The sequence below is a fragment of the Podarcis bocagei genome (assembly GCF_964188305.1).
Source record: "Podarcis bocagei genome assembly, chromosome: 14".
NCBI classification, from domain to species: domain Eukaryota; kingdom Metazoa; phylum Chordata; class Lepidosauria; order Squamata; family Lacertidae; genus Podarcis; species Podarcis bocagei.
Genome location: NC_138139.1, coordinates 45,847,795 through 45,874,730, shown reverse-complemented (window position 1 = coordinate 45,874,730; position 26,936 = coordinate 45,847,795). Strand labels below are relative to the sequence as shown.

The 26,936-nt window shown below is 46.8% G+C and overlaps 1 protein-coding gene across 3 annotated transcripts; it reads right to left on the bottom strand.

Moving 5' to 3' along the window:
* Positions 1-287: 287 nt before the first annotated feature.
* On the bottom strand, positions 288-19,924 carry TNFRSF13B (TNF receptor superfamily member 13B). 3 transcript variants are annotated; one of them, XM_081169745.1, is made up of 6 exons: positions 19,847-19,920; positions 12,955-13,081; positions 9,812-9,932; positions 7,384-7,500; positions 6,476-6,703; positions 288-2,775 (listed from the first exon to the last, which is right to left on the bottom strand). In XM_081169745.1, the coding sequence occupies exons 3-6, from the start codon at positions 9,915-9,917 to the stop codon at positions 2,507-2,509; spliced, it is 720 nt and encodes a 239-aa protein (XP_081025871.1). In that variant the 5' UTR covers positions 9,918-9,932; positions 12,955-13,081; positions 19,847-19,920; the 3' UTR covers positions 288-2,506. The 3 variants fall into 3 exon arrangements, with proteins under 3 accessions (XP_081025871.1, XP_081025872.1, XP_081025873.1); XM_081169746.1 differs by lacking the exon at positions 19,847-19,920 and adding an exon at positions 15,418-15,432; XM_081169747.1 differs by lacking the exon at positions 12,955-13,081 and having other exon boundaries at positions 19,847-19,924.
* Between the last annotated feature and the right edge of the window lie 7,012 nt (positions 19,925-26,936).

Below are 26,936 nucleotides of genomic sequence, written 5' to 3'. Positions count from 1 at the left end.
GTCCTAGTTGATGCTGAGAAAGCAAGGGGCCTTTGGTCCTCTCGGCTGCCGTGTGGGAGCAAGACCTCCTGGGAAGAGTTGGTGAGATCGCTAGGCCTATGCTGTTTTCGGTTTCTTGAATAAAGAGTTGACTTCACTGAGACCATGTTTTTCTTTGCTGACTTTGGCTCCTGACAGTTAAAATAATAATCTCCCATCAGCCCCAGCCAATATGGACAGGGAGGGTGGGAGCAGTTGTGCTAAAACACCTGAAAGATTACAAGTTTCCCATTTCTGTTTTTAAATAATTTTTATTAACAGGCCAATCACATCACATTAATTCCAAATCACAATAATTCCAAATTACACAGCCAAATGTTTAAAATTTTTGTTGGGGGTGCCCATGCTTCGAGCTCCGAAAGGGATCTGATCATCTCTCTTGCTGCTGCTGCTTTAATTACACAGTTCTGTCAAAATAATATTCACAGTTCTGTTCAATCTTCTCTTTGTTGTTTTCCTCATCTTTTTGTTGTTATCATATATTCCTTTCTTTGTGATCTCTGATAATCTCCACAAGCGGGTTGAAGACAAACGTTGTTATATTCTGTGTGGATTTTACACTCATCCAAGAGCCATAAAAGTAGACAGACGCCATTTCAACACCTCCGTACAAAACATTCTGACAGTCTGTCCTGATCTCCCCAGGCCCGCCTCAAGTTTCCCATTTCTGGGGGGGGAACCGCTCCTTCCCCAGTGGCTGGGAATACCAGATGCTGGGAACCATAGAGTGGGGTTGCACTCATGACCTGCTTGCAGACTTTCAATGGAGGCATCAGGCTGGCCATTAAGAACAGGCTGCCGGACTAAATAGGCCTTTGGCCTGATTCAGCAGGGATCTTCCCAATGTTCCTACGTCTCTGTACTTCATAAGCTGCTTTTTGGAGGGCAAGGAAAGGCATTTGCTTGTTAAGCTATACTCATCTGCCTCTGACATCACGTTTTTGCTCAAACTCCGCAGCTGCTTTCCACCGCCTCTCGAAAAAGCTTTTGAGATTGTTGAGCCTTTGCAGTGATCGTAGCTCTCCGCACTCACAAAACATTTCAAATAGGCATGCCTAATTGGGCCCCAGTGCAAAGTGTTGTGCAACCATTTTCCTGGGAATCCGCCTATCCAGTAGGTTTCTTAGGCCTTTGCAAGAAATCTAGGGAGATGTAGACCAAGGGATGCCTGAGTACAGTAAAGTCTTCTATGGCAAAATGACTCTGAGCTGATGTACTTTTCAGGATGGCGAAAAGCCTGCCATGTAGCTGTGATGGGATTTATTAGCAGTCCTATTGAAGCTGGCTCATTTCATGCCACTCTTTAGGGAAGGTTTTTTTAAAAAAGCCTTTCAGCTTCAGAGCTAAGCATGCAGGATTTGCAAGTGAGTGCCATTGAAATCATAGAATCGTGCAAGGAACCCCAAGGGTGTTATCGACTGGCTGGACGCCGAGGAACCAGCTGGGGAACCCCCAAGGGTAGAAGGCTCAGAGTCTGGGGATTGGTGGTGGGATGTTAATGAGTGGTCAGAGGGAGGAGACTGGGAAGAGATGGTGTCAGAAGCTGAAGAGCTAACAGGGTTTAGTGAGATGGGAGAGTCTGTGGCAGAGAGAAGTTCAGATGCAGAAATGGAAGCAGAAGCAGGAAAGGAGGGAGACCAAGAGGCAGAGATGAGTCTGGCTGGCGAGGAAGCCAGGTTGCCTCCCCCTCCTGCTGCTACAAGCTCCCCTCTTCCCTGGTCTCCCAGAACCAAGGGAGGCATGAAGTGGGAAGAGCAAAGGCAGGCATGCCTGCAGAGTCTCAGATTGCTTGGGGAAATGATTAAATGAGGAGGGGAACCATGTACACTACTGCTTTGAGGAAAAAGTGGTGTGTAAAATAAACACTGTAGGCATATCTGATTTTTATATACCTGTGAATTATTGCTGTGGCACGTATTGCAGAAAGTAAGGCATGTTTATTTGAAATCGGGGTCAGTAGAAACGTGATCTTTCATCCAAGTGCTCTCAACACTTTTCCTATTCCTGTGAACAGACAAAGAATTAGGCTTTCTTCACTAGCTGCTGGTTTTTGTTTTTGTTTTGAAAGAAAGTCAATGAAGGGCTTTCCCCCTGGGATGTCATGTCCACTGCTGATTTAGAACATGTGCAGAGAGGAGAGCAGGGAAAGACTTCCTAACTGTTAATGTAAATAGCAGGTATGTCAAGAGAGAAGATTAGGCTGCAAAACTCTTTACTCCTGAAGCCCTGGCTTTCTATATGCAGGGAGGTCTTTCCAAGGGGGGTAGAATTCAGACATGCAAATCGATGCCACCTGCAGTCCTGAAGTGGCTGAGTCCAGGAATTGTTTTACCTGCTGGATTCTGCAGATTGTGTAAGGAGGCGTTCCCAGGGGAATTGTGTGGAGGAAGAACCTGGAAAATTCACGCAGCTTTGCTCTAGTGTGGAGGGGCGGCTGTGGTCCTGTAGTATCTCATTGCCCCGTATCTCAATTCACCTGCATCTTTTCTTGCGAGGGAGAGCAAATAATTTGGAAGTGACCATCTTCAGGGGTAGGAATGGTTCCCATACTCCCTGTGCCAGCAGTCCCTGCCACGGCGGGACCCCCTTCCATCCCGGCTTGGTAAGTCCTGTGGGCCCTGGTTTCTTGAACGGCAGGGCTTGCTTCAGGGAAGCAGAAGCCGCAGGTTTCAATGGGCTCTGGTGTCTGGCTGCCGCTGGATCCGCTCCCCACGCTCCCTGCTTCCATTAGATGCTCTGAAAAATAAGCCCACGTGCATTAAAGTGGGAGTCTTCCCAGAAGCTGCCAGTGTGGTCTAGCAGGCAGTATCAGGTAAGGAGTATGGAGGCACGAGTTCAAATCTCAACCCAGCCATGAAAATCACTGCATGAGGTTTGGGCCTTTATTTATCCAGGCCAAGTGTTCCTACTTTCCGGGGACAGTCCCAGATTTACAGAAGCCATCCCGGTTTTTGGTTTTATCCCGGAATGTTCCACTTTTCCTTAGGACATCCCTATTTTGCATCAGAGAAATATTGGAGGTTATGGGTCCCTATTTTCATTGGGAGAAATTTTGGAGGGTATGTGGTTCTGCCAAGGAGATAACTAACTATACAACCTTTAGAAGACATTTGAAGGCAGCCCTGTACAGGGAAGGTTTTTTTTTAATGTTTAATGTTTTATTATGTTTTTATATATGTTGGGAGATGTCCAGAGTGGCTGGAGCAACCCTGTCAGATGGGTAGGGTATTAATATTATTAATATTATTAATATTATTAATATTATTATTACAGTAGTACCTCAGGTTAAGTACTTAATTTGTTCCAGAGGTCCGTTCTTAACCTGAAACTGTTCTTAACCTGAAGCACCACTTTAGGTAATGGGGCCTCCTGCTGCCACCATGCCGCTGGAGCACGATTTCTGTTCTTATCCTGAAGCAAAGTTCTTAACCTGAAGCACTATTTTTGGGTTAGCGGAGTCTGTAACCTGAAGCGTATGTAACCTGAGGTACCACTGTATTATTAAATAGGACATCCCTATATTCATTGGAGGGCATGTTTACCCATTATATTTATAATCCACCCAGAAGGCAATCAAGCCGGGCATTTGCTGAGGCCTCCACACCAAAAGAAGCACAACAGAGTGGAATGGCTGACACAGTGCACAAAGCGTATCTGAGGAGGCTGGAAAAGGCGTGAGAGAATTATTGGGTTGCTGTGAGGTTTGGGGGGGGGGCAGAATAGAATCTTGCACACTGTCCTGAGCTTAAGAGGCAGAACAGTGTGCGCTAAACAATACCTTTCAGTGCTTGGGGTATACATCTATTGGTTTTATGCCAGTTTTAACTGCTACGCATGCCCTCCCAAGTGTCCCTATTTTCCAGGACTTACAAAAGCCATCCCTGCTTCTGATTTGATCCTGAAATTGCCCCTATTTCCCCCACCAATCTCTTTCCAGCCTGGGAGAGCCCTTGCTCCTTCACAGAACTTCTCCACAGGGAAGCAAGAATTAATGTCAAAGCCTAACCCTGTAGAGTACATACTAGTGCCATTTTTTTTTTTTTAGCTGCGCAGCTGGGACCTATAATAAAATGTTGTAGCGTGAAGGTTCTTTTTTGAGGGGGGTGTTCCTTCCCTTTCTTGCGCTGCTGCAAACCAGGGGGTTCCACCACTTCCCAAACTCCCTCTTGTGCATGAGCAATGCTGTTTTGACTACATAAACAATGGCACCCCCAGCCTGAGCAGTAGGTGGAATGGTACTTTCCTCTGTTTTTTTCCTTTCTCTCCCCATCACTGTTAATTTTAAAAAGTAAGAAAATAAAAGTGGAGGGGAGATAAAGGGGTGGTTGTTGCGGCGACCTGTGGCATAGCCTACTTGTGGAATCTTTCCTTCCAGTTGAAGACCAGTGTGGTACAGCACTTGAGAGTGTCAGACTGGGATCTGGGAGACCAGGGTTCAAGTCTCCACTCAGCCACGAAGCTCACAGGCTGACCTTGGGCCAGTCATTATCTCTCGAGACTAACCTCCTCCTCAATCTTGCGGGAATATGATTGGCAAGGGACAGGGGGAGAGAGAACCATGAACGCTCCCTCGAGCTCCCTCAAGGAGCTGTGAATGCAGTAAATAGCAATGCCATAGATAAAAAACAAATGCATGGGGGGGGGGGAAGGCCTCTATGAGGCTGAAAATGTAAATGAGAAGAGCCAGTGGCATGGTGTTAGGGTTGCCAAGCCTCCAGGCTTCACCCAAAGTCTCAAGGTTTGCCTGGCTTCTTCCAGGTGGCATGTGGAGGGCTGGCATCAGAGTGTGTTTAATAATTAGTATTAAGAAGACTGTGTATGCATATTGCAAGCTTCTGCCAAGCGGGAACCGACGGTGAATCATAGCACAGAAAGTCTGGGTGTGTGTTGACTGCCTTCTTCCATTTCCCCCTCCCAATTAACCTCCATCTCCAAGGTTCACGGATGTGACACCACCGGAGGCTGCTTCTAGATCTCAGGTTTGTGCTCTGAAATCTCGGGGTCTGGGATGCTCCTGGCCTGGCAACCCTACACAAGGCAAGCCACCGTTGAGGGAGGAATCCAGCAGCCTACGAAGCCTGAATTTTGCTTTGGGAAAGGTTCCAAGTCCTGGTGGCAAAGACACACTTGAACATTGTAGACCAGGGAGGTCTGAGGAGATGGGGTGTGGGCTAGGGAAGATTTTTGGTGGTGAGTGTGTGCTTTGGAGATGGGAGTGTGGGGCTTCCATTATCTTCATAGTTTCCTGCAAAGTCCCCCTGGCCTAGCAGAAGCAGGAAACAAGCGAGCATGTTTTTGAGTGGGTTAAATAATTTATACAGTTTTTCTTGGCACAGGAGAGAGAGTGTGTGTGTGTGTTTAGGGCTGTCCTCTATTGAAAGAGATTTGTTTGATTTCTCATAGGCACTTGATCACTTAAACTAGTGAAATACAGAAATCCACATATGGGTAAACAATTATAAAAGGGGTGGGTGGGGTATAACCAAATTATTATTTATTGGGTGGGGGGAGGGTGTTAATGCTTGTCAGAACAGATGAAAGCGTTCTCAGTCCTGTGTATGTCACATTTTTTTTGCAAATATTTAATGTTTCAAAAAAATTAATTAATGCCAGCTTTTCTATTAAACTAATAGATTAATTTACTGTGGGTTACATCCTTAGACCAGGACAGTTTACTGCGGCATAAACACAACCTTTGATAAAGCAGAATGCTGAGGTCTGAAAGTAGACTGTGCTCCTTTAGACTTCAGTGGGGAATCATAGTTTTTAACATTCTTCAGACAAACCTCACTGCAGTTAAGAGTTCAAACTCAGCCAACTTTACGCTCTGCTTTTCCTCTTGCGGGGAAAGCTTAAAAAAAAAAAAATAGGAGGAGCATATGCCAATGTGATCGCCACACCTACTTATCTAAAGCGTACAGTCCTCTCCACCACCTGATTTATTTTATTTTATTTTATTTTATTTATCTTGACAAAGTAATAACCATAAATAAATAAGAATAAAAATGTGCACCCCACCACTGAGACCATTCCATTGTAACTATCCAACCTCCCAAAACTTCAACACCTCTTGCGACGGTTTGACCCCTTTCCGTTTTAACAGTACAAATTCTACAAACGCCCTCCATATCTCCTCAAAATCTTTCCTCCTGCATATGCCACCGTCTTACCTTAATGGCACATGTTAATTTATCGTTAATAGCTATATCCCACATCTCTATACTGTTCTTCCATTTTACATTCTGCTTGCCCCTTCCACTTCCTAGCTATAATAACTCGTGCAGCTGTCAATAAATTTGTGAGCGATTCCTTCATCGCCTCCCACCACCTGATTCTGATGCATCTGTAGATCTGACCCGATTCTATGCTGGACAATGTAGATTCTGCGTTTGGGGTGGGTTGAGAAATCTGAACTCAAATGATAGAAAGCATTTACCTTTGGGGCTGTCCTTTCCTTTCCGGCAAGCGATGGTACCGGCTTGGCAGATCGCCGCATCCACCCATTTCCTAAAGTGAACCCAAGTCAACAGCAAGGAGAAGAGCAGAGTACACAGACAGATGCCCAAGATCATGTAGATGACCATCCGCTGGTCACACGAACTGTCCATCTTGCACTGGACACCCTGGAGAGCAGCCACTGCTGGTAAGGTAGGTGCAGCATCCACTGAAAGTCAATGGAGGGGCAACAAGGTCAACAGCTGCTCATCTAGCAGGAGTCCTCCATGGAGCTTTGGTGAACATCCTGTGCACAATGCCTAACGCAGGGATCGGGAACCTTTATCAGCCCAATGGCCACATTCTGTGCTAGGAAACCTTCCAAGAGCCACGGGCCAGTGGTGGACAGGGCCAGAGGCAAAAGCTAAATCTTACTTTGTACACACACATTACACTATTCCCCCCCCCACCCCGAATCTGCCTGGTGTGTTGGCACATCCGCCCTACACGCTATACCTTTAAAGAATTCTGCGCACTGTAGTTTCCCCCTCACAGAGTTACGATTCCAAGCAACCCTTAACAAACTACAGTGCCCAGAATTCTTTGAGGGGAGGGATGTGCCTCAAATGTGCTTTAAAGGCATAGCGTACACTGGATCTTAGCAGCAGCATAGAATTCTGTCCTTTATCCCCCAACATTTTGGTTTATACAGGCATCCTCCGACACAAGCTCTGTAACCTAATTCTGGAGTGTTGTGTCTGGGCGGGGCGGGAGGGAATTGAGCTGTATTTACACTCTGAGAGAGAACGCTCTCTCTATATGCCTGGAGGTATCATCTGGGGCTGAGAATCCAGTGAGGAAAACCCTGCTTTCCAGCTCTAGTGTGGCCCATTCATCCCAGACGCTTACTTTTGCAGAAAGGGTTGCATTCCCTGGGGTGCTGCCCACAGATACTAATACAACTGAAGCACTGCCTCAGGAGCCAATCGTAGTAGAAGCCCTCATGTTTGCTGCAGTCCATGGAACCTGAGGAGAAGGAGACAAAACAGGGTTTGCATCCATTGTATTAAATAAATAACGAGTGAGATGCTCCAGTCACGAGTCAGCATTTTCTCCGGTCCAATCTTGGGCCCGCCTGCAGTTCATTGGTTACCAGCTCATGTTGCCATGGGAACAGCAGCATCCTTGAGGCTGGCGAAAGCTGGAAGAGGGATTGCTCTCCTCTCGCCACTGAACTGCTGGAGCATCTGGCTTGCCAGCCGGTTCACCTTATTCCGTGAAGCTTTTTGCACCTATTGCCAGCTGTTAAGTCAGCCTGCATCCACCAAGCATGGCTGACGCGCCCTTCAGATGTTGCAAAGCGCTTGTTGTCAGAAATAAGTGGCGATAAATAGGGATCGTGATTATTTTTATGGGCTTCATAAATTAGCTCATTATAATATTTTGTTGTGACGGGGATGGGGGAGTCTGTGGCACTCCCAATGTGGTTAGACTCCAGCTGCTGTCAACCCCAACCTTCGTGGTCAGGGATGATAATAGTTGTAGTTCAAAATACACGGAGAGTCGCAGATTCAACATCCCTCTTCGTAAATGAGCTCCGTAACCCATGCCAATTCCAATTAGGGTTGCAGCTATATTCAATTAGCCATTAGACCGATTGATTAAAACCTTTTCAAACAAAGAAAATATGCTTCTTGCTCTGGAAATTATTATTGAATTGCATTTATAGCCCACCTTTCCTTCAAGGGGGGGGTGCGTGGTTCTTCGCCGCCTCCTTGAATCTTACAACAACCCTGTGAAGCTGGTTAGGCTGGTTAGTGACTGACCCAAGGTCGATGTCATGGACTGGCTGGGCACTGAGGAGTAGTGGGAGCTACCAGCTGGGGAACCCCCAAGAGACAAAGGCTCAGATCCCCGAGATTGGTGGTGGGACGACAATGAGTGGTCACAAGGAAGAAGAAGAAGAAGAGTTTGGATTTGATATCCCGCTTTATCACTATCCGAAGGAGTCTCAAAGCGGCTAACATTCTCCTTTCCCTTCGTCCCCCACAACAAACACTCTGTGAGGTGAGTGGAGCTGAGAGACTTCAGAGAAGTGTGACTGGCCCAAGGTCACCCAGCAGCTGCATGTGGAGGAGCGGGGAAGCGAACCCGGTCCCCCAGATTACGAATCTACCGCTCTCAACCACTACACCACACTGGAGAAGAGCGAGAAGACTGGGAGGATGAGGTATTGGAAACTGAAGAGGTAACAGGGCTTAGTGAGCTGGGGGAGCCTGTGGCAGAGCAAAGTCCAGAAGCAGAAGCTGACTCAGGAGAGTAGGCCGAGAGTCGGAGATGAATCAGGCTGGTGAAGAGTTATGGGTGTCTCCCGCTCCTGCTGCAACAAGCTCCCTTTGGGAAGTATGTTGACCAAGGCTGAGCACCAGTGGGAACATTTGGTGGACTCTGGAAGAGGACTCTGATGAAAACACTCCCTCTCCAACCCTAGAGCTTTTTTCCTACTTGGTGGAGCTCCCTATTTGAAGGGCTGTCCAGTCCAAGTCTAGCCAAAAGATAAATACTAGAGTTGTCAAATCAGGAGCATCCCAAACCCTGAGGTTTCACATCCCAAACCTCCGAGCTAGGGTGGCCCCTGGTGATGTCACAGGATGGGCCCTGGAGATGGAAGTTAATGGGGGGCACTTCCCCACCTCCAAGTATGCTACAATTTGTAGCTGGCTCCTGCTGGGCTTTGTAAGCTTGCAAGCTGCATGTAAGTCTTCTTAATAATATGTATTATTATTAAAGGGACTTTTGTCCACCTGGAGATTCACCTCCACCTGGCATCTACAGGGGGCCAGGCACACCTGGAGACCTCAGGTCAGACTGGAGGTCTGGCAACACCAATAAATACCCTTTAGAAAGGAGGGTAAGAAGGCCCTTGCAGCTTCCCATCAGAGGTTAGTAGCACCTGAACAGCAGGCTGTGCAATATTAAGAGAGATTAACAGAGAAATGCAATATTAAATCATAGTCACAAATTTTGCATTTAAGCTTACAAAATAACATAGTCAATTTTTGTGCAAATTTTATGCAAATGAACATCCGATTTCTCTCTCTTTTTTTTTTTACAAAAAAATTTATACCACCATTTTTCCAGGAAAGCGAGCCAGGAGAGATTATCTTTCTCTGGGACCATCAAAGGTTATTTCTGAGCTGCCATTGCAAGGGGAATGCAGCAATTGATGTCAGCTGATCTGATTCCAGGATCTGGGAGCATCATGGTTGAAAAAGAGGCACGCAAATATTGCAACTTTTTTAAAAAATAAAACAGCACATGTTCCCAGGACACTCACTGCAGGCATCGGCACATCCTTGAAATGGGCGTGGGTGACATGTGACATTGCAGGCTATGCACTTTTGCAAGAGCTCGTCCAAGAACTCATCCTTTGCACACGGCATGGCAACCCAGGAAGACTGTGGAAATAGAGAGGGGTAGAGTGAAAATCTCACTGAAGGGGCAATGGCGCCAGGCTCACTCTCTGCAAAAGAGGAACTGGGGGACCACAAAGAAGGGTACCAGGGGTGGGTTTCTCTTAGCCCACAATCTCACCATACAGTGGTACCTCGGGTTAAGTACTTTATTCGTTCCGGAGGTCTGTTCTTAACCTGAAACTGTTCTTAACCTGAGGCACCACTTTAGCTAATGGGGCCTCCTGCTGCTGCCGTGCCGCCAGAGCACGATTTCTCATCCTGAAGCAAAGTTCTTAACCCGAGGTAATATTTCTGGATTAGCAGAGTCTGTAACCTGAAGCATATGTAACCCAAGGTACCACTGTACATTTAAAGCAGTATCATATCACTTTAAACAGTCATAGCTTCCCCCCAAATGATTCTGGGGTTGTGGTTTGTTAAGGGTGCCAAGAGTCATTAGGAAACTCTTCTCTCCCTCCTCAGAGCTACAATTGCCAAAGTGGATTAACAATCAACCCCTCTTCACAGGGAACTCTGAGAACTGTAGCTCTAGGGAGGGGAACAGGGGCCTTGTAAAATGTCTCAGAACCCTTAATGAACTACTGATCCCAGAATTCCTTGGGGGAAGCCATGGCTGTTTAAAGTGGCGTGGTACTGCTATAAAGGCATGTCATGAATGTGGCCTTAGTTCTCTCTTCTTCTTTTTTTTAAATCTCAAGTTTCAATCTCCAGCATCCTTTTCTCACAGTGGCCAACATAGGAGCTAACTCCTAGGGGCTGAGGTCCCTTTGCTTCCCTGCCCATAACCATAGCTGTCAACTTTTCCCTTTTCTTGCGAGGAATCCTATTCGGAATAAGGGAATTTCCCTTTAAAAAAAGGGGAAAGTTGACAGCTATGCCATGAACTATCTGAGGGGGCCTTGGACCCCCAAAGTTGATGGGCACTGTGTGTGTGTACATGTGTGCATGTCTTGTGGTTGATCATGTGGTGACGGGCTTAACTGGGCCCCCCAACATTTTGCTCAAGTTGCCACCCCTGCTGGCCAGCCACATGCCCATGGTTAGCCTAAAAGCAGGACCTGAACTTCTCTCCCCCCCCCCAGCTGTTTCCAGTCACTGGCATTCAGAAGCATCCTCCCAAGCAGCTCTTGATACCATTCATGGGTTTGCCTAATCCTGTTTCAAATCCATCCAACTTGGTGACCCGTCACTGCTTCTTTCGGGAGCAAATTCCGTAGTTTAACTCTGTGGTTTGTGAAGAAGGAATCATTGCAGAGTTGGGAGCCTGAGGGTTATCCAGCCCAACGCTATGCAATGCAGGAATTTCTGTTGTCTGTCCTGCGTCTTCCAAAATTCTGCTTCTTTGGGTCCCCAAAGTTCTAGCATTTCTAGGGAGAATAACTTCTTCTCTGTGCTATGTATAATTTTATGCACTTCTATCATGCCCAAAATGCTATCATCTCTCCTCACAGGGGAGTCGCTTCATCCCCCTTGATAATTTGGGTTGTCCTTCTCTGAACCTTTGGGGGAGGTAAAGGTAAAGGGACCCCTGATCATTAGGTCCAGTCATGAACAACTCTGGGGTTGCAGCACTCATCTCGCTTTACTGGCCAAGGGAGCCAACGTTTGTCTGCAGACAGTTTTCCTGGGTCATGTGGCCAGCATGACTAAGCTGCTTCTGGTGAAACCAGAGCAGTGCACAGAAACACCGTTTACCTTCCCGCTGGAGGTATTTATCTACTTGCACTTTGATGTGCTTTCGAACTGCTAGGTTGGCAGGAGCAGGGACCGAGCAACGGGAGTTCACCCCGTTGCAGGGATTCGAACCACCGACCTTCCAACTGGCAAGCCCTAGGCTCAGTGGTTTAGACCACAGCGCCACCCGCATTCCAAGGCTCCAAACCGGAGGTGGAGACCAGAGCCTATGACAGGCAGAATCAACGAATTCCCCTTCATCATCTTTGCTTATTTCTACAAGGGGCAACGTTGAGACTTAGCTGACAGTTTATAATGAAGAATGGAAACCCTTTTTGGAATACCTGAGAAAGAACTGTAGTCAAATGAATTTTGAAAGGGTTTGAATTATGAGCAGCGGATTAAAAATGGCAATAAGTGTAACAGAGGAAATATGCTATCAGATATAGTTTGACATAAAATGCAGCAGATTATGGGTGGAAACAAACACCATAGTAAGGTAAGGGTAGGAAGCCACCCTGCTTATTTTGAAATAGAAATGTAAACTGAATTTGAAGTTAATGTGTTTTAAGTTTTCAAAATGGAATAAAACGTATTAGAAATGAGGGGAGAGACTTAGCTGATTCTACGATCCTCTGGAGTGGTTGCAAGTAAGAGGGTTGACTGAGGCTGGTGGGGCAGTGCCCCCCCCCCCATTCTGCCCTAATGGTCAAACCACCCCTGAATGCTGGACAATATATTGAGGCCAGTGAAAAAGGATTGTGGCAAAGCAAAGTGATACCTTTTTTTAACCTAATTTCCCAAGGAGAGTCTTTGGACCCCATTCTAGTTGTTTGCCCTACATGTACCTTTGGAAAACCAAAAATTTATACAAGACGCAGCAATGGTTATATTTTCTCTCTTTCGAACAGTTGAGACTGCATCAGATGGCCTCTCCAAGCTCATTCTCCTGTGGTGCTTTCATTGAAAAACTGGCACTGTTAACTGTCTCTGCACTGTGACAATTTCAGCTTCAATACGCCCTCCTGTGGTCGGATCTGGTTGTTGCCATGGCAGGGCAACGCTTTCGTCTGTGGCAAATGCCAGAATGTGATTAAGGATGTGTAGCTCTGGCTATTTCCATTCTGTGCCGCCCGCCCCCCGCCGCCCGCGATATACATTTAAAGCAGCAGCATATCACCTTAAAGCAGGGTTGCCATATTTCAAAAAGAGGCTAACGTCCATCTGATATTATCCAAAATTGTTGGTCTTATTTTTAGACTAACCCCAAAGTTGTTGAGCTCTTTTAAACAAAAACGCCAAAAAACCTGCAATTTTTCGATTGACTTGCCTAAGATCCAGGACAATGTGTCAGCTTCCCCACCTGGACGTCAATTCCACCTTTGAAAGCCCGAACGTATGGCAGTCCTGTTTGAAGAGTCAGGAGATATCTGGCATTCCTTTTCGTGGAAACGACCCTGCAGGTAGAAAACAAACACAGAAGCAGGGTGGGATCCAGCCTCCTTCAGGAAGGGCAACATGTAAGGAGCCGTGACTTTTCAGAAGTTTGAACCGTCTGTGTGCCAATCTCTTGTGAGAAAGAGGTGTGGTGTGCCTGCCAGTGATTTTTCAGCACCAAAGACTTTGTTTTTATCTTCTCAGACCTTTTAGCATCTCTAACATCTTTTAATACAATTGATGTCTCCCCCCCCCCCCGGAATTACAGAATTACGACAATTCTACCAGTTTTAGGTTTTAGCATATGTTTTGTTACACTATATCTATCTATCTATCTATCTATCTATCTATCTATCTATCTATCTATCTGGTTGGATGCCAAGGTTTGATTTGTTAAATAAATTGGAGTTCTTGTTATTAAAAACTCTGTTAGAGTTTGTAATCTCTATCTGAGTTTGTAATCCTTGTCAGAATACATACTTTTGAATGGATTAGTTTTTATTACAACTGACTATTAATTTGCGAGTAGGAACCACTCACACTACTGAAACTTACATTGGCCTGAGTTCTTGGTGTGCTTTTTTCAAGGTTTGATTTGTGCCTGCCAATATATGTTGGCTTTTATGAGTGAATTTTATTATTTGCTATAGCTGGGTTGGTTTCTAAACTAGACGGCATGCTATTTAAATTTGTCTATTTCACTCGGTAAGCTGCCTAGAGAATTATTACTACTACTACTACTACTACTACTACTACTACTATTATTATGGCAACTCATGAAGGAATAAACATGGAGAGGCTTTCAAAAATGGCATTTCCCAACACCAATGGCTGTTGGTGTCCATTGGAACTGATAGGGCAGGTGGCAGGGAGGTCGAGGAGGGGCAGCCAGAGTCAATGACAGGCAGGGCCAAGTAAATCTAGATTCATCCCCTCTCTACCTCTCAGCTGAGTTCTGCAAGGGCAACGCTGAGGTTGAGGAGGAGGAACAAACTGATAGACAGCACAAACACACCCTAAGAAGGCACCCTCCAACATTCCTCCCATGAAAATAGGGACTTCCTATTCCATAATAATAATAATAAGTAATAATAATAATAATTTTACTATTTATACCCTGCCCATCTGACTGGGTTGCCCAAGACACTCTGGGCTGCTTCCAACATATATAAAGACATAATAAAATATGAAACATTGAAAAAACTTCCCTATACAGGGCTGCCTTCAGATGACTTGGGGGTCAGATAACTCCATGCCCTCCAACATTTCTCTGATGAAAATAGGGACATCCTAAGGAAAAACGGGCTGCCATGGGACCAAATCAAAGATTAGGACAGCTTCTGTAAATCCAGGACTGTTCCTGGAAAATAGGGAGCCTTGGAGGGTCTGGGGGAGGTGGGTACTGGCTGAGGCCAGACTAAGGTTGCCCTATTTATCCTAATGGACCAGCCTCCACAGCAGCCTAAAGTGAGCCAATCTACCACAGGATTCAATCTCCTCACCCTCCCTTTCAGGTGTGGCCCTCCAGGGATTGCTGGACTACAATTCCCACCAGCCCCTGCAAGTATGGCCGATGGCCAGGGATGATGGGAGTTGTAGTTCAAGCAGCATCTTGAAAGGCCAATGGTTCTCCACTAACTCTTGCCTGTTTTTCACCAGGCTTTATAGATGCTGGCTCTTTTTTCTTTTAAGTTTTGCGCTGACAGAGCCCATACAGTGAAGCAGGCCGAGGTGACGGACGGGGTGGGACACAAGTTGAATTTTCCACCTCAGGTGGACAGCTGGGCTGTCTCTAGGTTTTGGTACTGACTTTCACAATGGCGTGGCTGTTTTCAAGCTGCGTTCTGGTGAACTCTGTGGTTCCTCAACGAAAACCGTAGTAACAGTGCTCCGGCTTCCCTCAAAGCCAGGCAGCCTGCCATTGTCCATCTCCACATGCAATGCAGCCCCACAGAGCGGTACTGACTACATTTGTGGCCACACTCCAACTAGACCAACAGGCCTAGTCAGGAAATGGAGAGTGAACCCTTAAAATACGCTCTCCCTACCCACCACCATGATCATAGCTGTCAACTTTTCCCTTTTCTTGCGAGGAATCCTATTCGGAATAAGGGAATTTCCCTTATAAAAAAGGGAAACGTTGACAGCTATGACCACAATCCTTTGTACTGCACAAGGGGTTCCTGGGATTCCCCAGCAAACAAGCCAGAAAGTTCCCATAAGGTGGCAGTTTTGAAAGCTACTGGTTTCGTGACCTGGGCCATATCCCCACAGTACATTTAAAGCACTCTCATGCCATTTCAACAGTCAAAGCTTTCCCCCCAAAGAATCCTGGGAACCATAGCTGCCAACTTACAGATTTGAAAATAAGGGACCAGCAGCCTTGAAAATAAGGGCTCAGCAGCCAAAATAAGGGATTTTGCTTAGCTTATGCACGTCGGGGCTGCCGTCATCCTGGCGCGAGGAGTTCCATCGGCCCTTCCCCACCCGAGAGAGAGGGAGGGAGGGAGGAAGAGAGACTCTCGCCCGCCAGCCCAGCATGAGGCAGTTGCGGCGCCCTTCTGCGTCCCTCCCCATCTCCTCCTCTTCCTCCTCCCTCAGGCCGCCTCCTCAGCCACTTCCGGCTTCCCCTGGCAGCGTGGTGGAAGTCTCGCAAGAGAGGGGCTGCCTGCCCGCCCGCCGCCACCCGTCTCCTCACGAAGCGCCCCTGAGGGGGAAAAGGGAGAGACGGAGACGCGACAGCTCATGCGCGTGCTCTCTCTCGCGGCGGAGGACCCCAAGCCGCTGCTTCCCTTCCGAGCTGGGCAAGCATGAAACCCAGGAAATTTAAGGGACATCATCAATCCGGGACAGCAGTGGGACAGTGCTGGGATAAGGGAGTTTCCCGCCAAATAAGGGACGGTTGACAGCTATGCTGGGAACTGTTGCTAAGGCTGCCAAGAGTTGTTAGGAGACCCCTCTTCCCCTCACAGATTCCCAGAGTTCCCTGGGAAGCAGGATGGACTGCTAAACCACTCTGAGAACTTGTAGCTCTGTGAAGGGAATAGGAGTCTCCTAACAACTCTCTCTCAACCCTAAATAAACTACAGTTCCCATCATTCCTTCAGTGGGGGAAGCCATGGCTTTTAAAGCGATATATGAATACTTTAGAAGTTAATGGTGTGCATGTGACCTTAGCGTGCTTCCACACGGAAGCTGTGGCAGACTCATGCATGCAGGGTTTTTGAAATGTCCGCACCCTGCTGGTTTCATTCCATACTTCTTCCTCCATGTAAACTGTGTTTGCTTTTTCCATGTTGTTTGGTTTATTACTTATTATTACAGGGCATTGCAAGGATGGTGTGCATCCATGAACAGCACCGAGTCCATAATGCAGCGTGCCCTTAGGTTCTCTTGGAGAGCAGTGGGGAACCTCTGGCCTTCCAGAAGTTACTGAACTACAAATCCTATCAGTCCTAGCGAGCGTGGGCAATGGCAAGGGATGATGGGAGCTGTAGTTCAGAACATCTGGAGAGCCAAACACACAGCTGCTCCATAACGTGGATTTATTTTTCACTGTTAGCGACGTCGCACATTGGAAAAGATGGCCTATGCGTTTTAGGCTCCATCTGCACTATGCATTTAAAGCAGTATCAGACCACATCATGGTTTCCCCTGAAGAATTCTAGGAACTGTATCTTGTTAAGAGTGCTAACAGTTCTCAGAATCCCCTAGGAAGAGGAGTCGGTGTTTAAATCTCTCTGGGAATTGTAGCTCTGTGAGGGAAATTGGGGTCTGCTAACATCTCTCAGCACCCTTAACAAACCACAGTTCCCTAGATTATTTGGGTGCAGCCATGACTGTTGAAAGCAGTATGATACCACTTTAACTGTATAGTGTAGATGTGGCCTTTAAAACTTAATAAATCTAAACATTATCTGTTCAACACTGATACTTTATTCAGGAGGCATATTGAATAAGAATAATCTTATTATTTATACCCTGCCCATCTGGCTGGGTTTCCCCAGCCATTCTGGGTGGCTTCCAGCACATGTAAAAACACAATAAAAATTCAAACATTGAGCACTCCCAATAGTAATAATAATTTTACATACCGTATTTTTTGCTCTATAAGACTCACTTTTTCCCTCCTAAAAAGAAAGGGGAGATGTGTGTGCGTCTTATGGAGCGAATGCAGGCTGCGCAGCTACCCCAGAAGCAAGAACAGCAAGAGGGATTGCTGCTTTCACTGCGCAGTGATCCCTCTTGCTGTTCTGGCTTCTGAGATTCAGAATATTTTTTTCTTGTTTTCCTCCTCCAAAAACTAGGTGCGTCTTGTGGTCTGGTGCGTCTTATAGAGCGAAAAATACGACAGCCTCCATTTGAAGCAGGGATGGGATGTTGCAGGACTCCAACTCCCATCATCACACTGGCCATGACCATGGTGACTGAGGCTGATGGGAGCTGGAGTCCAACACTCTCAGGAGGACCCCTGTCTCAATGCCATTTCACAACCAGGCCTTGTCATACGTGCGGAAAGAACACGGCTCTGCTTGTCTCTTAGCTAAGACTGCATAACTATTGCATGTGCCGGGGTCAGGCGGAATCCCAGGTTTGTAAGGTTTGTAAAGGGGGGGGGGGAATTGTCACAAGAGAGCAACTCTTTGAGGTTTGCACGAGGCACCTGTCATCTTGAATACAACATGGTTGGCTGCCTGGAGATCGCTTTGTGCTGTTTTTTCTTTTTCTTTTTGGGGACAGAAAGCTCTCAACAAGTCACTCTCAGAATTAGGTCTGACTGAAACCAAAAGCTGTGTAGCTTTGGGTTCTTTCTGACTCGCCAGGCTTGTTTGTATTCTGTATGTTAAGGCGTGCTAACTATCCTGATTCTCTGTGGCTGCTGAGGTTATTAAGGGCTTGGAATTTCCACAGCTCATGTGAATTTTAGAGTCGGGAGACCCAAAAGGATTTCCCCTGCCACTTTTCATTTCCTTACGTCACAGCTTGCGATAGCTATGCCTGCAGCGTGCTCTGGGTTTCCTCAACCAATATGGATTGGGCCCAGAGTAGGGATGGATGGACCCATCCATTCCAGTTTTATCATATTTTTCCAGTTTTAAATTGAGTTTTCCCCAATTCTACACCATTTCATGATCCCAACCCCCCAAAAAAGCTTATGAAAATTCACCAGCATTTTAGTGTGAATTTCTTATAATATACACGTCTGTATGCAATTATGCAGATTTTTGGAAAATACTTGTCCTTAATAGAATGCATTTTTCTTTGCTGTTTTCAGTAATATGTGCATTTTTAAATGCACGATTTACCCTATCAAATGCATTTTTGTACAAACTATTTGGCTAGAGAACTACGCTGCAAAACTTGGAGAAGAGCGGGTTTCGAAGGGTGGTTGTGCTTCCGTCCGCATATTGTTTCGGTAGGTGTGAATTAAGTAGCTTTGCCTATAGATGTGAACCGAATGAAAACTCTCCCCCTGTCCAGGAGGAAAGGATAAGCAAATGGACCACAACGAATGGTCAGGAAGAGGCTGGCCCATTCCTAGAGGGGGCAGATCCACTGAGGGCCTTTTGCCCAAGTCCTCCAAGCTTGTAGCACTTGTTCTGCCATCCCCAAAGGCCCAGGAAAGCTGCCTTATACTCTCTCAGAGCATTGGTACCTCCATCTCAATGTTTCCCAAACTTGGGTCTCCTGCTGTTTTTGGACTACAATTCCCATCATCCCTAGCTAGCAGGACCAGTGGTCAGGGATGATGGGAATTGTAGTTAAAAACAACAACTGGAGACCTAAGTTTGGAAAACACTGCTCTAGCTCAACACTGTCTACAATGACTGGCAAAAGGTCTCCAGAGTTTCTTGCAGGGAGTCTCTCCCAGCCCTACCAGGAGATGCCTCTTACCTGGAGATACCACTGGCATGCCCGCCAAGTGCCTTGGAAAAAATTGGACATCTTTTTTTTTGCCCGAGATAATGGGCACCATTTTGGGTGCTGTGCCCTCACACACTCTTCTTGTGCTTCGTTCTTGCCCCCAAAAATGCTTTTTTTGGGGGGGGGAGAGCAAGGTGTGGGTCACATGACACACCCGGGAGTGCCTCCTGGAAGACATGTCTCTGTTTTGGGTTCCCAAAATTGGGACGATATGCATTGGGGATTGAACCCAGCTGCTCTACCACTGAGCTATGCCTGTTCCCCTGCTGATCCTGAACTAAATTTGTGATACAGGACTCAGCACTGGTTGCAGATATTGTAAGACCCACTTGGACAAAGCACCCTTTGCGGGACCCCCTCCTTCTTCCTTATTACTCCAACAACCTGATTTCTAGCAAGGCAGATGGCCGCTACATAAGTCGCCATCACTCTTCTTTCTCACCACTGCTTTTTCCTGGGCCGGAGTGAGAGGCTGGTGAACGAGCCAGCAGGTTTTGGCGTATAGCGGGAGAGCAGGTCCAGGGGTCTTTTGGCAGTGGGCCCCCTAACTGTGGTAGGGCCCCTCAGCAGATGCCCAACCTCCCAAAACTTTGACGCCAGCCCTGATATAGTAAAAGTCATGCTTGGTGAAATTCTCATTCCTAGATAGCTCTCAGGGGTCCCAGAGTTGTGTCCAGGCCTGGGCCTAGCAACTAGGGCAAGCAACTGGTCCATTAGGACGAATGAGTCACTAACCCACAAATCTCAGCCAGCCCCACCCATCTGCCTTCCTACTCCTATTCATCATCCAGTCTTGGCCATGCCTCCCTACCAGGCCCTCGCGACCACGTAGGAAAAGAAAGGGACTTGCGTTTACTTACACTTCCCCACCTTCCTGGTCTGCTCAGAGGTTCTCCCAGTTGTAGGTCATCTCCCCTTTGAGCCCTGAGCCCAGCCACTTTGGTCCTTGACAGAGAGATTTATTATTAGTACTTGATTTGATTAGCCTCTCTGCTGTTTGTTTCCGGGGGGGTTTCCCTCGCATTCTTTTGATGCAAATGAACCCCACAATGAATCTCTTGAAATGGTAGGAGGCCCTTTTTCACAGCTGTCCCAAGGGGATAGAGAAACTCCTTGTCACACCTTTTTTCTGAAGAGAGAGGATACAGCTTAGTTTGTAAATACCCAGGGATGTAAGTTGCCAGTTTGAATCCTGCCAGGGGTCGTGGATCTATAAGAAGGGGCAGATTCTTCCAAATATGGCTCTCCCAGCCCCCAATTGCTATACACGTACTATTCCCAATTTAGTGTTTTTTTAATCTGAGAGATTGATCACTGTTTTCCAATACTAACTGTTGGTTTAGGTTTTTTTCACTGTCACATTGGGCTTAAAGCTGGGGAGATGGACTAAGGGTGGGATGGAAATTAATTTTGTCTGCATTTTAATGAGAAACTGCATCATTCATACTTTACAAATTTGCACTAGGCAACCTGAAACAGAGTTCACACTCCTCTGAATTTTGCAAAGCCATTCTCCAACTCAACAAAGTTTACAAAAAAGCATAGAACAGGGGGAATGTACATAAAAGGAATATATGGGGGGGCATACACAAATTCATTACATTGGGGGGGAATTGCTTGCAGAAGTGTGTATATTAGTCAAAACTGATGGGGGTTTTTTAATTCTCATGCAAATTCATCAACATTTGAGCAAAAATTTCTCCTAATAAAATACATTTCCCCTAACAGACACATTTTTGCAAAACACTTTTTTCCTAATATTTATATCTTCCCTAATGCAATGCATTTTTGCATTGTTACTAATATATGCATTTTTATGCACAATTTATTTCAGTCCATGCATTTTTGTACACGCTACTTGACCAGAGAACTGCACTACAAAATTCAGAGGAGTGCAAATGTCAAAGGATGGCTTCACTTTGGTTCCCTTCTGTTGCTTTGGAAAGCGCAAATAAGTTTGCCCTTAAATGCGAACTGTACCGAAATTCTCTCTTGTCTCTCATTCCCCACCAACTTTCTTCAGAGGCATGCTTCCTCCGAGCACAGAAGTGGCAGCTTATAGTCATCATGACTAGTAGCCATTTTTAGCCTCATCCTCTTTTGTTGGCGGCCATCTCTGCAAGTCGTGGAAGCGGATTCTACAGTTTTATAACTATGGTTCAAACAAGGATACAAAGAGCCTTTAGCAAGGTGTATCAGTGGAAGGGGCGACACTTGCGAGTTATCTTTCCCAGTGCCTTTTTTCCTTAAAACAATGTTTAGGGCTACTTCCATTTTCCTACTCATATTGAAATACTGCCCCTCAATGAGGCCAAACTTAGATTCACAAAATGTTTAGGGGTATGCGTACCCCCATAAAAAAGCACTGGTCTTTCCTATGAGCACGAGGGGTTCTGCAGCAAGCACACCCGTTTTTCACTTCTGGGAGGGTACTTCTTCCTTGCACATTCTGGTTTTCTGCTTCGGCTGCTTCTGAGATTTAGGTCACCTCAATGACACGCATCGGGCGGCCGAGCGTCCAGAAGACATGAAACCAATAATAATAATAATAATAATAATAATAATAATAATAATAATAATAATTTATTTGTACCCCGCCCATCTGGCTGGGTTTCCCCAGCCACTCTGGGCGGCTTCCAACAAAGATGAAAAATACACTAAAATGTCACATATTAAAAACTTCCCTTCAGATGTCTTCTAAATGTCAGGTAGTTGTTTATCGCTTTGACATCTGATGGGAGGGCGTTCCACAGGGCGGGCGCCACTACCGAGAAGGCCCTCTGCCTGGTTCCCTGTAACTTGGCCTCTCGCAGTGAGGGAACCGCCAGAAGGCCCTCGGAGCTGGACCTCAGTGTCCGGGCAGAACGATGGGGGTGGAGACGCTCCTTCAGATATACTGGACCGAGGCCGTTTAGGGCTTTAAAGGTCAGCACCAACACTTTGAATTGTGCTCGGAAACATACTGGGAGCCAATGTAGGTCTTTCAAGACCGGTGTTATATGGTCTCGGCGGCCGCTCCCAGTCACCAGTCTAGCTGCCGCATTCTGGATTAGTTGTAGTTTCCGGGTCACCTTCAAAGGTAGCCCCACGTAGAGTGCATTGCAATAGTCCAAGCGGGAGATAACCAGAGCATGCACCACTCTGGCGAGGCAGTCCGCAGGCAGATAGGGTCTCAGCCTGCGTACCAGATGGAGCTGGTAGACACCCATCTTCCTGTTCCTCCTTGTACTGCTGCTTGTTGTGACATGAATAATTAAGGCCTTCTCCTGCCTGCCCTGCCCTGAAAGGTGTTTCACGGGAAATATCCCTTTGCATCTTTGATTTCGTGTGAGAAGCACCAGCAAGAGAGGAGGAGAACTTTGGTGCAAAGCAGCAGCAGCCTTGCTCTACGATTCAGCTGGGCAGCTGTTGACTACGCAGTGTTTTTTTGGCGAGGGTGGGAAGGGAGATGCATCCTCTTAGGCTGCAAAACTGTCATCTGCAGGGGTGCCCCAGATTTCTTTTCTCCATTTTAGCTTTGCACGTAGCCACTCGAAGCCTAGTTTACCTACATAGCACAATGGTGGGGCAGAGGGCCAAAATGCAGAATGAACTGTACCACTTCAGACAGTTGTTAGGGAACGACTTTTTTGAAACAGCAGGGAAAGAACTGGGGCTGGAGCCTTTCTCCTTGATGTGCTAGCTTTCTGCTCGTGGGGATTTATTAACTTTGTTTTACACAGGAGCATGTACAACTGAAGTCCACCACAGTCATTCTACCACGTCATTCCTATCTCATTCTTTCACCTGTGTAGACCAGGTCTTACCCCTAAGCAGGGAGTAAGAGGAGAGTGTTTCCTGCACTGGAAAATCCTTTTTCTTTCCAGTCTTAGTACATCCACCACCCACAGTTCAACCTGCAACTTCCCATTTTCTAATCCCATACAAAGATAAGGTATAAGGCTTCCTGCCTTTTCAGATATCCATTAATTTGTTTAACTGGGGGGGGGGGCAGGTTACACAACTTCACATAGTTTATGTTCAATCTATAACATTTTTAGCCGAATCTGAATACTTGGTTTTTGTTTGTTTATGAAGTGTTTTCGAGTCACTTTGGATTATGTGGGTGCTATGGTGTGTCACCCAGTTAAAGAAATCTTAGCCAACTAATTGTGGGATGTTTACTTCATTTTAATTAAATTTATTTGCATATGAATAAAAATAAGAGTCATGAGGAAAGTTGTGCCTCATCCTAGAGAGGTTGGTAACACACCTTGACTGTGGAATACTCTCCCCAGAGAGGCTCGCCTGACACCATCACTACATGTCTTTAGGCGCCAGGCAAAAACATTCCTCTTTACCCAGGGCTTTAGCCATTTAAAAAATCTATGGCCTGCTAAAGCTGGGGGGACCAGGAGGCTGTTATTAGTATGCTATCTGTTATTATGCTTTTTATTATAGATGTTCATAAAATGCGCTCTTAATGTTGTGGATCACTCTGGGATCTTTTGATGAAGTGCAATATATAAATACCATTCCCAGTGTGTGGGGGTGAGAGCTGTGGTCATTCAAGGAGCACTCTCTGCATGCCCAGAGGCGACCTCTTTATTACTTCTTCGCCTATCATTCCCCCCCACAACTCTCTTTCGCTTTCCTCACAGGGGTGGTTCCAGATTTCTTCTCAGGTTCCGAGCTCCAGCTGTGGAACCGGGATCTGGTGCCTCACCTCCAGCCGGTGTGACACCTCAGCTTGCAAATAAGCCCTGTTCACTCAGCACTTTTGGCAGTCACCAAGGAGGAAGAAACCCACGATGCAACACTGCATCATGGGAATCGGTTCACAGGCGCCAAAGCGCTTCTGTCAGCCATGAAGGCCCGAGGCCTCCGAGGGAGAGAAGACCTAGCAGTTTTCTGACTCAACCGAGGAAGGCAACCAACCGTGTCAGGGAAGCCAGTGCTCTATAAATTGTCAACTGAAACCCCCAGAGCATTGAGGCAGCCCCCCCCCCCCGAGGGGATGGAAACTCCTGCGGCTGAAATTCACCCAGTCAAGCAGGCAGCAAAGAAAAAAGCCAGTCAGAAATATGATGTGATTCCGGCTTCCAAAGTCACTTACAAGAAGTGGGCCTCGTTCCTGCTTACAGGGCAGAGCGGGAAAACCTAGAGAAAGAGCCGTGTTGCAAAGAACTGCTTGTTTCTTATCATATGTGCCAACTGCTTGGGGCAGCCCGCTTCCTCTCTGGGAAACAAGGAGGACAAACTAGCTGCGATGTTCGTCATGTTGTTTGTGTCGCTATTTCCCCCCTTGCTTTTTAAAATTTTATTTTACAAAAAGATGCTGTGCTGTAGAGTACTCCAAGCAGGACCATGTTGGTGAGGAGGGGAGGGTTAAATCACCCCTCCCCTCCTCACCAGTCTGGCTTGACCCTCTCCCTACACACCAGCAGTGCAATATGCCAAATTTAGTTTGGCTCTCATACAGTGGACGCTCAGGTTGTGAACGTGATCTGTGCAGGATGCAAGTTCGCAACCCGCAGCATTCGCAACCCGCAGTGGTACATCTGCGCATGCACAGGTTGCGATATGGTGCTTTTGGGCATGTGCAAAGCGCAATTTAGCGCTTCTGCGCATGCGCGACTGCCGAAACCCGGAAGTAACCCGTTCTGATACTTCCGGGTTTCGGCGGTCCGTATCCCAAAAAAACGCAACCTGAAGCGTCTGTAACCCGAGGTATGACTGTATTGCCCTTACTGTCTTCTCTGGAAGGGGGAATTTCAGACCTGGGGGCCAAATGTGAACCTCCTGGCCTTTCTATTTGGCCCTATGGATTTTCCCCAGCTGTGCCTGTTTACCAGGCCTGCTTCCCACTTCCACAGAGCGGTTTTTGTTGTGGTTGTAGTTCTGGCGGGAGTGTGTCCTTGCACTCTGATCATGCCTCTTGCTTGCATAGACGCAGGGCAGAGAGGGGTGTGTGTAGTGTCTACAGAAACTGGCCCAGAGGTGAGACTTGCAGTCACCGTTCCATCCATTTTGGCCCAACTGTTTTGTTAATTTGTTCCAACTGCACTACACACAAGAATACATGTTCGAGGAGTGAATTGCATTTGGCTGCAATCTTCATTGGAACCGGTGGGATTTACTTCTGAGTAGACATGTTTTGGTATCGCATGGTTAGTCCCAAACATACGTAGAGGATAGTTCCATTGCGGCACTTTAAAAACTAGCAGGTGTCAGGGCCAGACTGTCAGCACAAAAGAAGCAGAGCTCCCTTGTCAGTGAAGTTAACTCTTTATTCAAAGAAATGGCATATTTGGCATACAATGGCATACAAGACCTTACTTGGAAAATCAATACAACCCAGGTGGTTAGGAAAGCCCAACAGAGACTCCATCTCCTCAGAGTATTGTGAAAGAACGATGTCAATCAACATTTGATTATCTCCTTCTCCCGGTCCACAATAGAAAGTGTCCTTTCATACTGCATCACGGTGTGGTACGCTGGTTTGACATCATCTGGCAGGAAGTGCCTACAGAGGGTGGTGAATACAGCACAAGATATTATGGGCTGTCCCGTGAATCCGCTGGATGAAATAGCGGAAGAACGTTGCCTCAGGAGCGTGAGGAAAATTCTCAGGGATGATTCACACCCTGGCCCCCACTTTCTGGATCTCCTGCCCTCGGTCAGAAGATATAGAAGCATGATTAGTCACACCAACAGGGTAAAGAACAGCTTCTATCCATGGGCCGTTAGGCTGCTGAATGAAAAGATAACAACAGGGCAACTGACTTTCGGGTTTGGTGGGTGTGCGTCAGTAAACGAGGGGAATTAAGACTAAGAGAGCTGAGTGGGGGGTGCTTGTGTAATCTCGCTGTATACAAGTTGTACAAGAGACAATAAAGTATTTCAATTTCAATTTCAATACAACTCAGCAACCCTTCCCAGCAGCTCCTGCCCCTATGGACTGAAGTTCTCTGCCTCCCACCCTCCCTAACACTCCTTTTCCAGATGTTTCCTAAGCAGTCTCATGTTGCATCTGCGCACCTCTGGTCTGCTCTCATTACTCTGCACTTTCTTGGAGACGGGGCTGGAGCTTGTCGCAGCAGGAGAGGGAGACTCCCTGGATTCCCCAGCTGCCACTTGACCCCCCCCCTTCTCTGCTTCAGCCGCAGAGTCTGAACTGCTCTCTGTCACAGGCTCTTCCTGCTCACTAAGCCCTGTTGCCCCTTCAGCACCCCCTGACCTCTCCTTAGTGTCCCACCACCAATCCCTGAGCTATGAGCCTTCCTCCTCTAGGGTTTCCCTTGGGGGTTCCCTAGCTGGTGCCTCCCACAACTCCTCTTCATCCAGCCAGTTCCTGACAGCAGGTGTATTGAGACATTTATGCTGTCATATGCCTGCTCTAATAACTGTGATCTCTCTGCTCCATGCCCTCCCCGCACTTTTCAATGCTACTGATTATCTGCAGGGCCAAACTACAAATGGTTGACTGACCACCAGTGCGATCCTGAACATTTTCTGCTCAGCATTTCCACTGGATATAATGAATCCTACACAGAGTAGACTTGTTGAAGGCCATGAACATGCCTAAGTTAGGTGCATCAATGCATCTGAGAAATAAATTAGCTGGATACAACCCATTTACAGTGCATGGTTCCACCCCACAGGAATCTTGGGAACCATAGGGTCCGGAGAACTATGTTTCCCAGGATTCTTTGAAGGGAAAACATGTGCTTTAAGGGCAGGTCATTATTAGACATTTAAAGCACATTAAATGTGCATAACTCTCCCCAAAGAATCCTGGGAACCCTAGCTTGCATAGGCTGCTGGGAACTGTGGTTCTGCACAGGGAAAACCTGCAATTCCCAGTACTCTTTGGTGGGGATGTCATGTGATTTAAATGTACAGTACAGGTACAGCAGGTGTGGGGGACCCGTCAGTCCCTCTGAGCAGGGCAGCAGGGCCTGTTCCGCC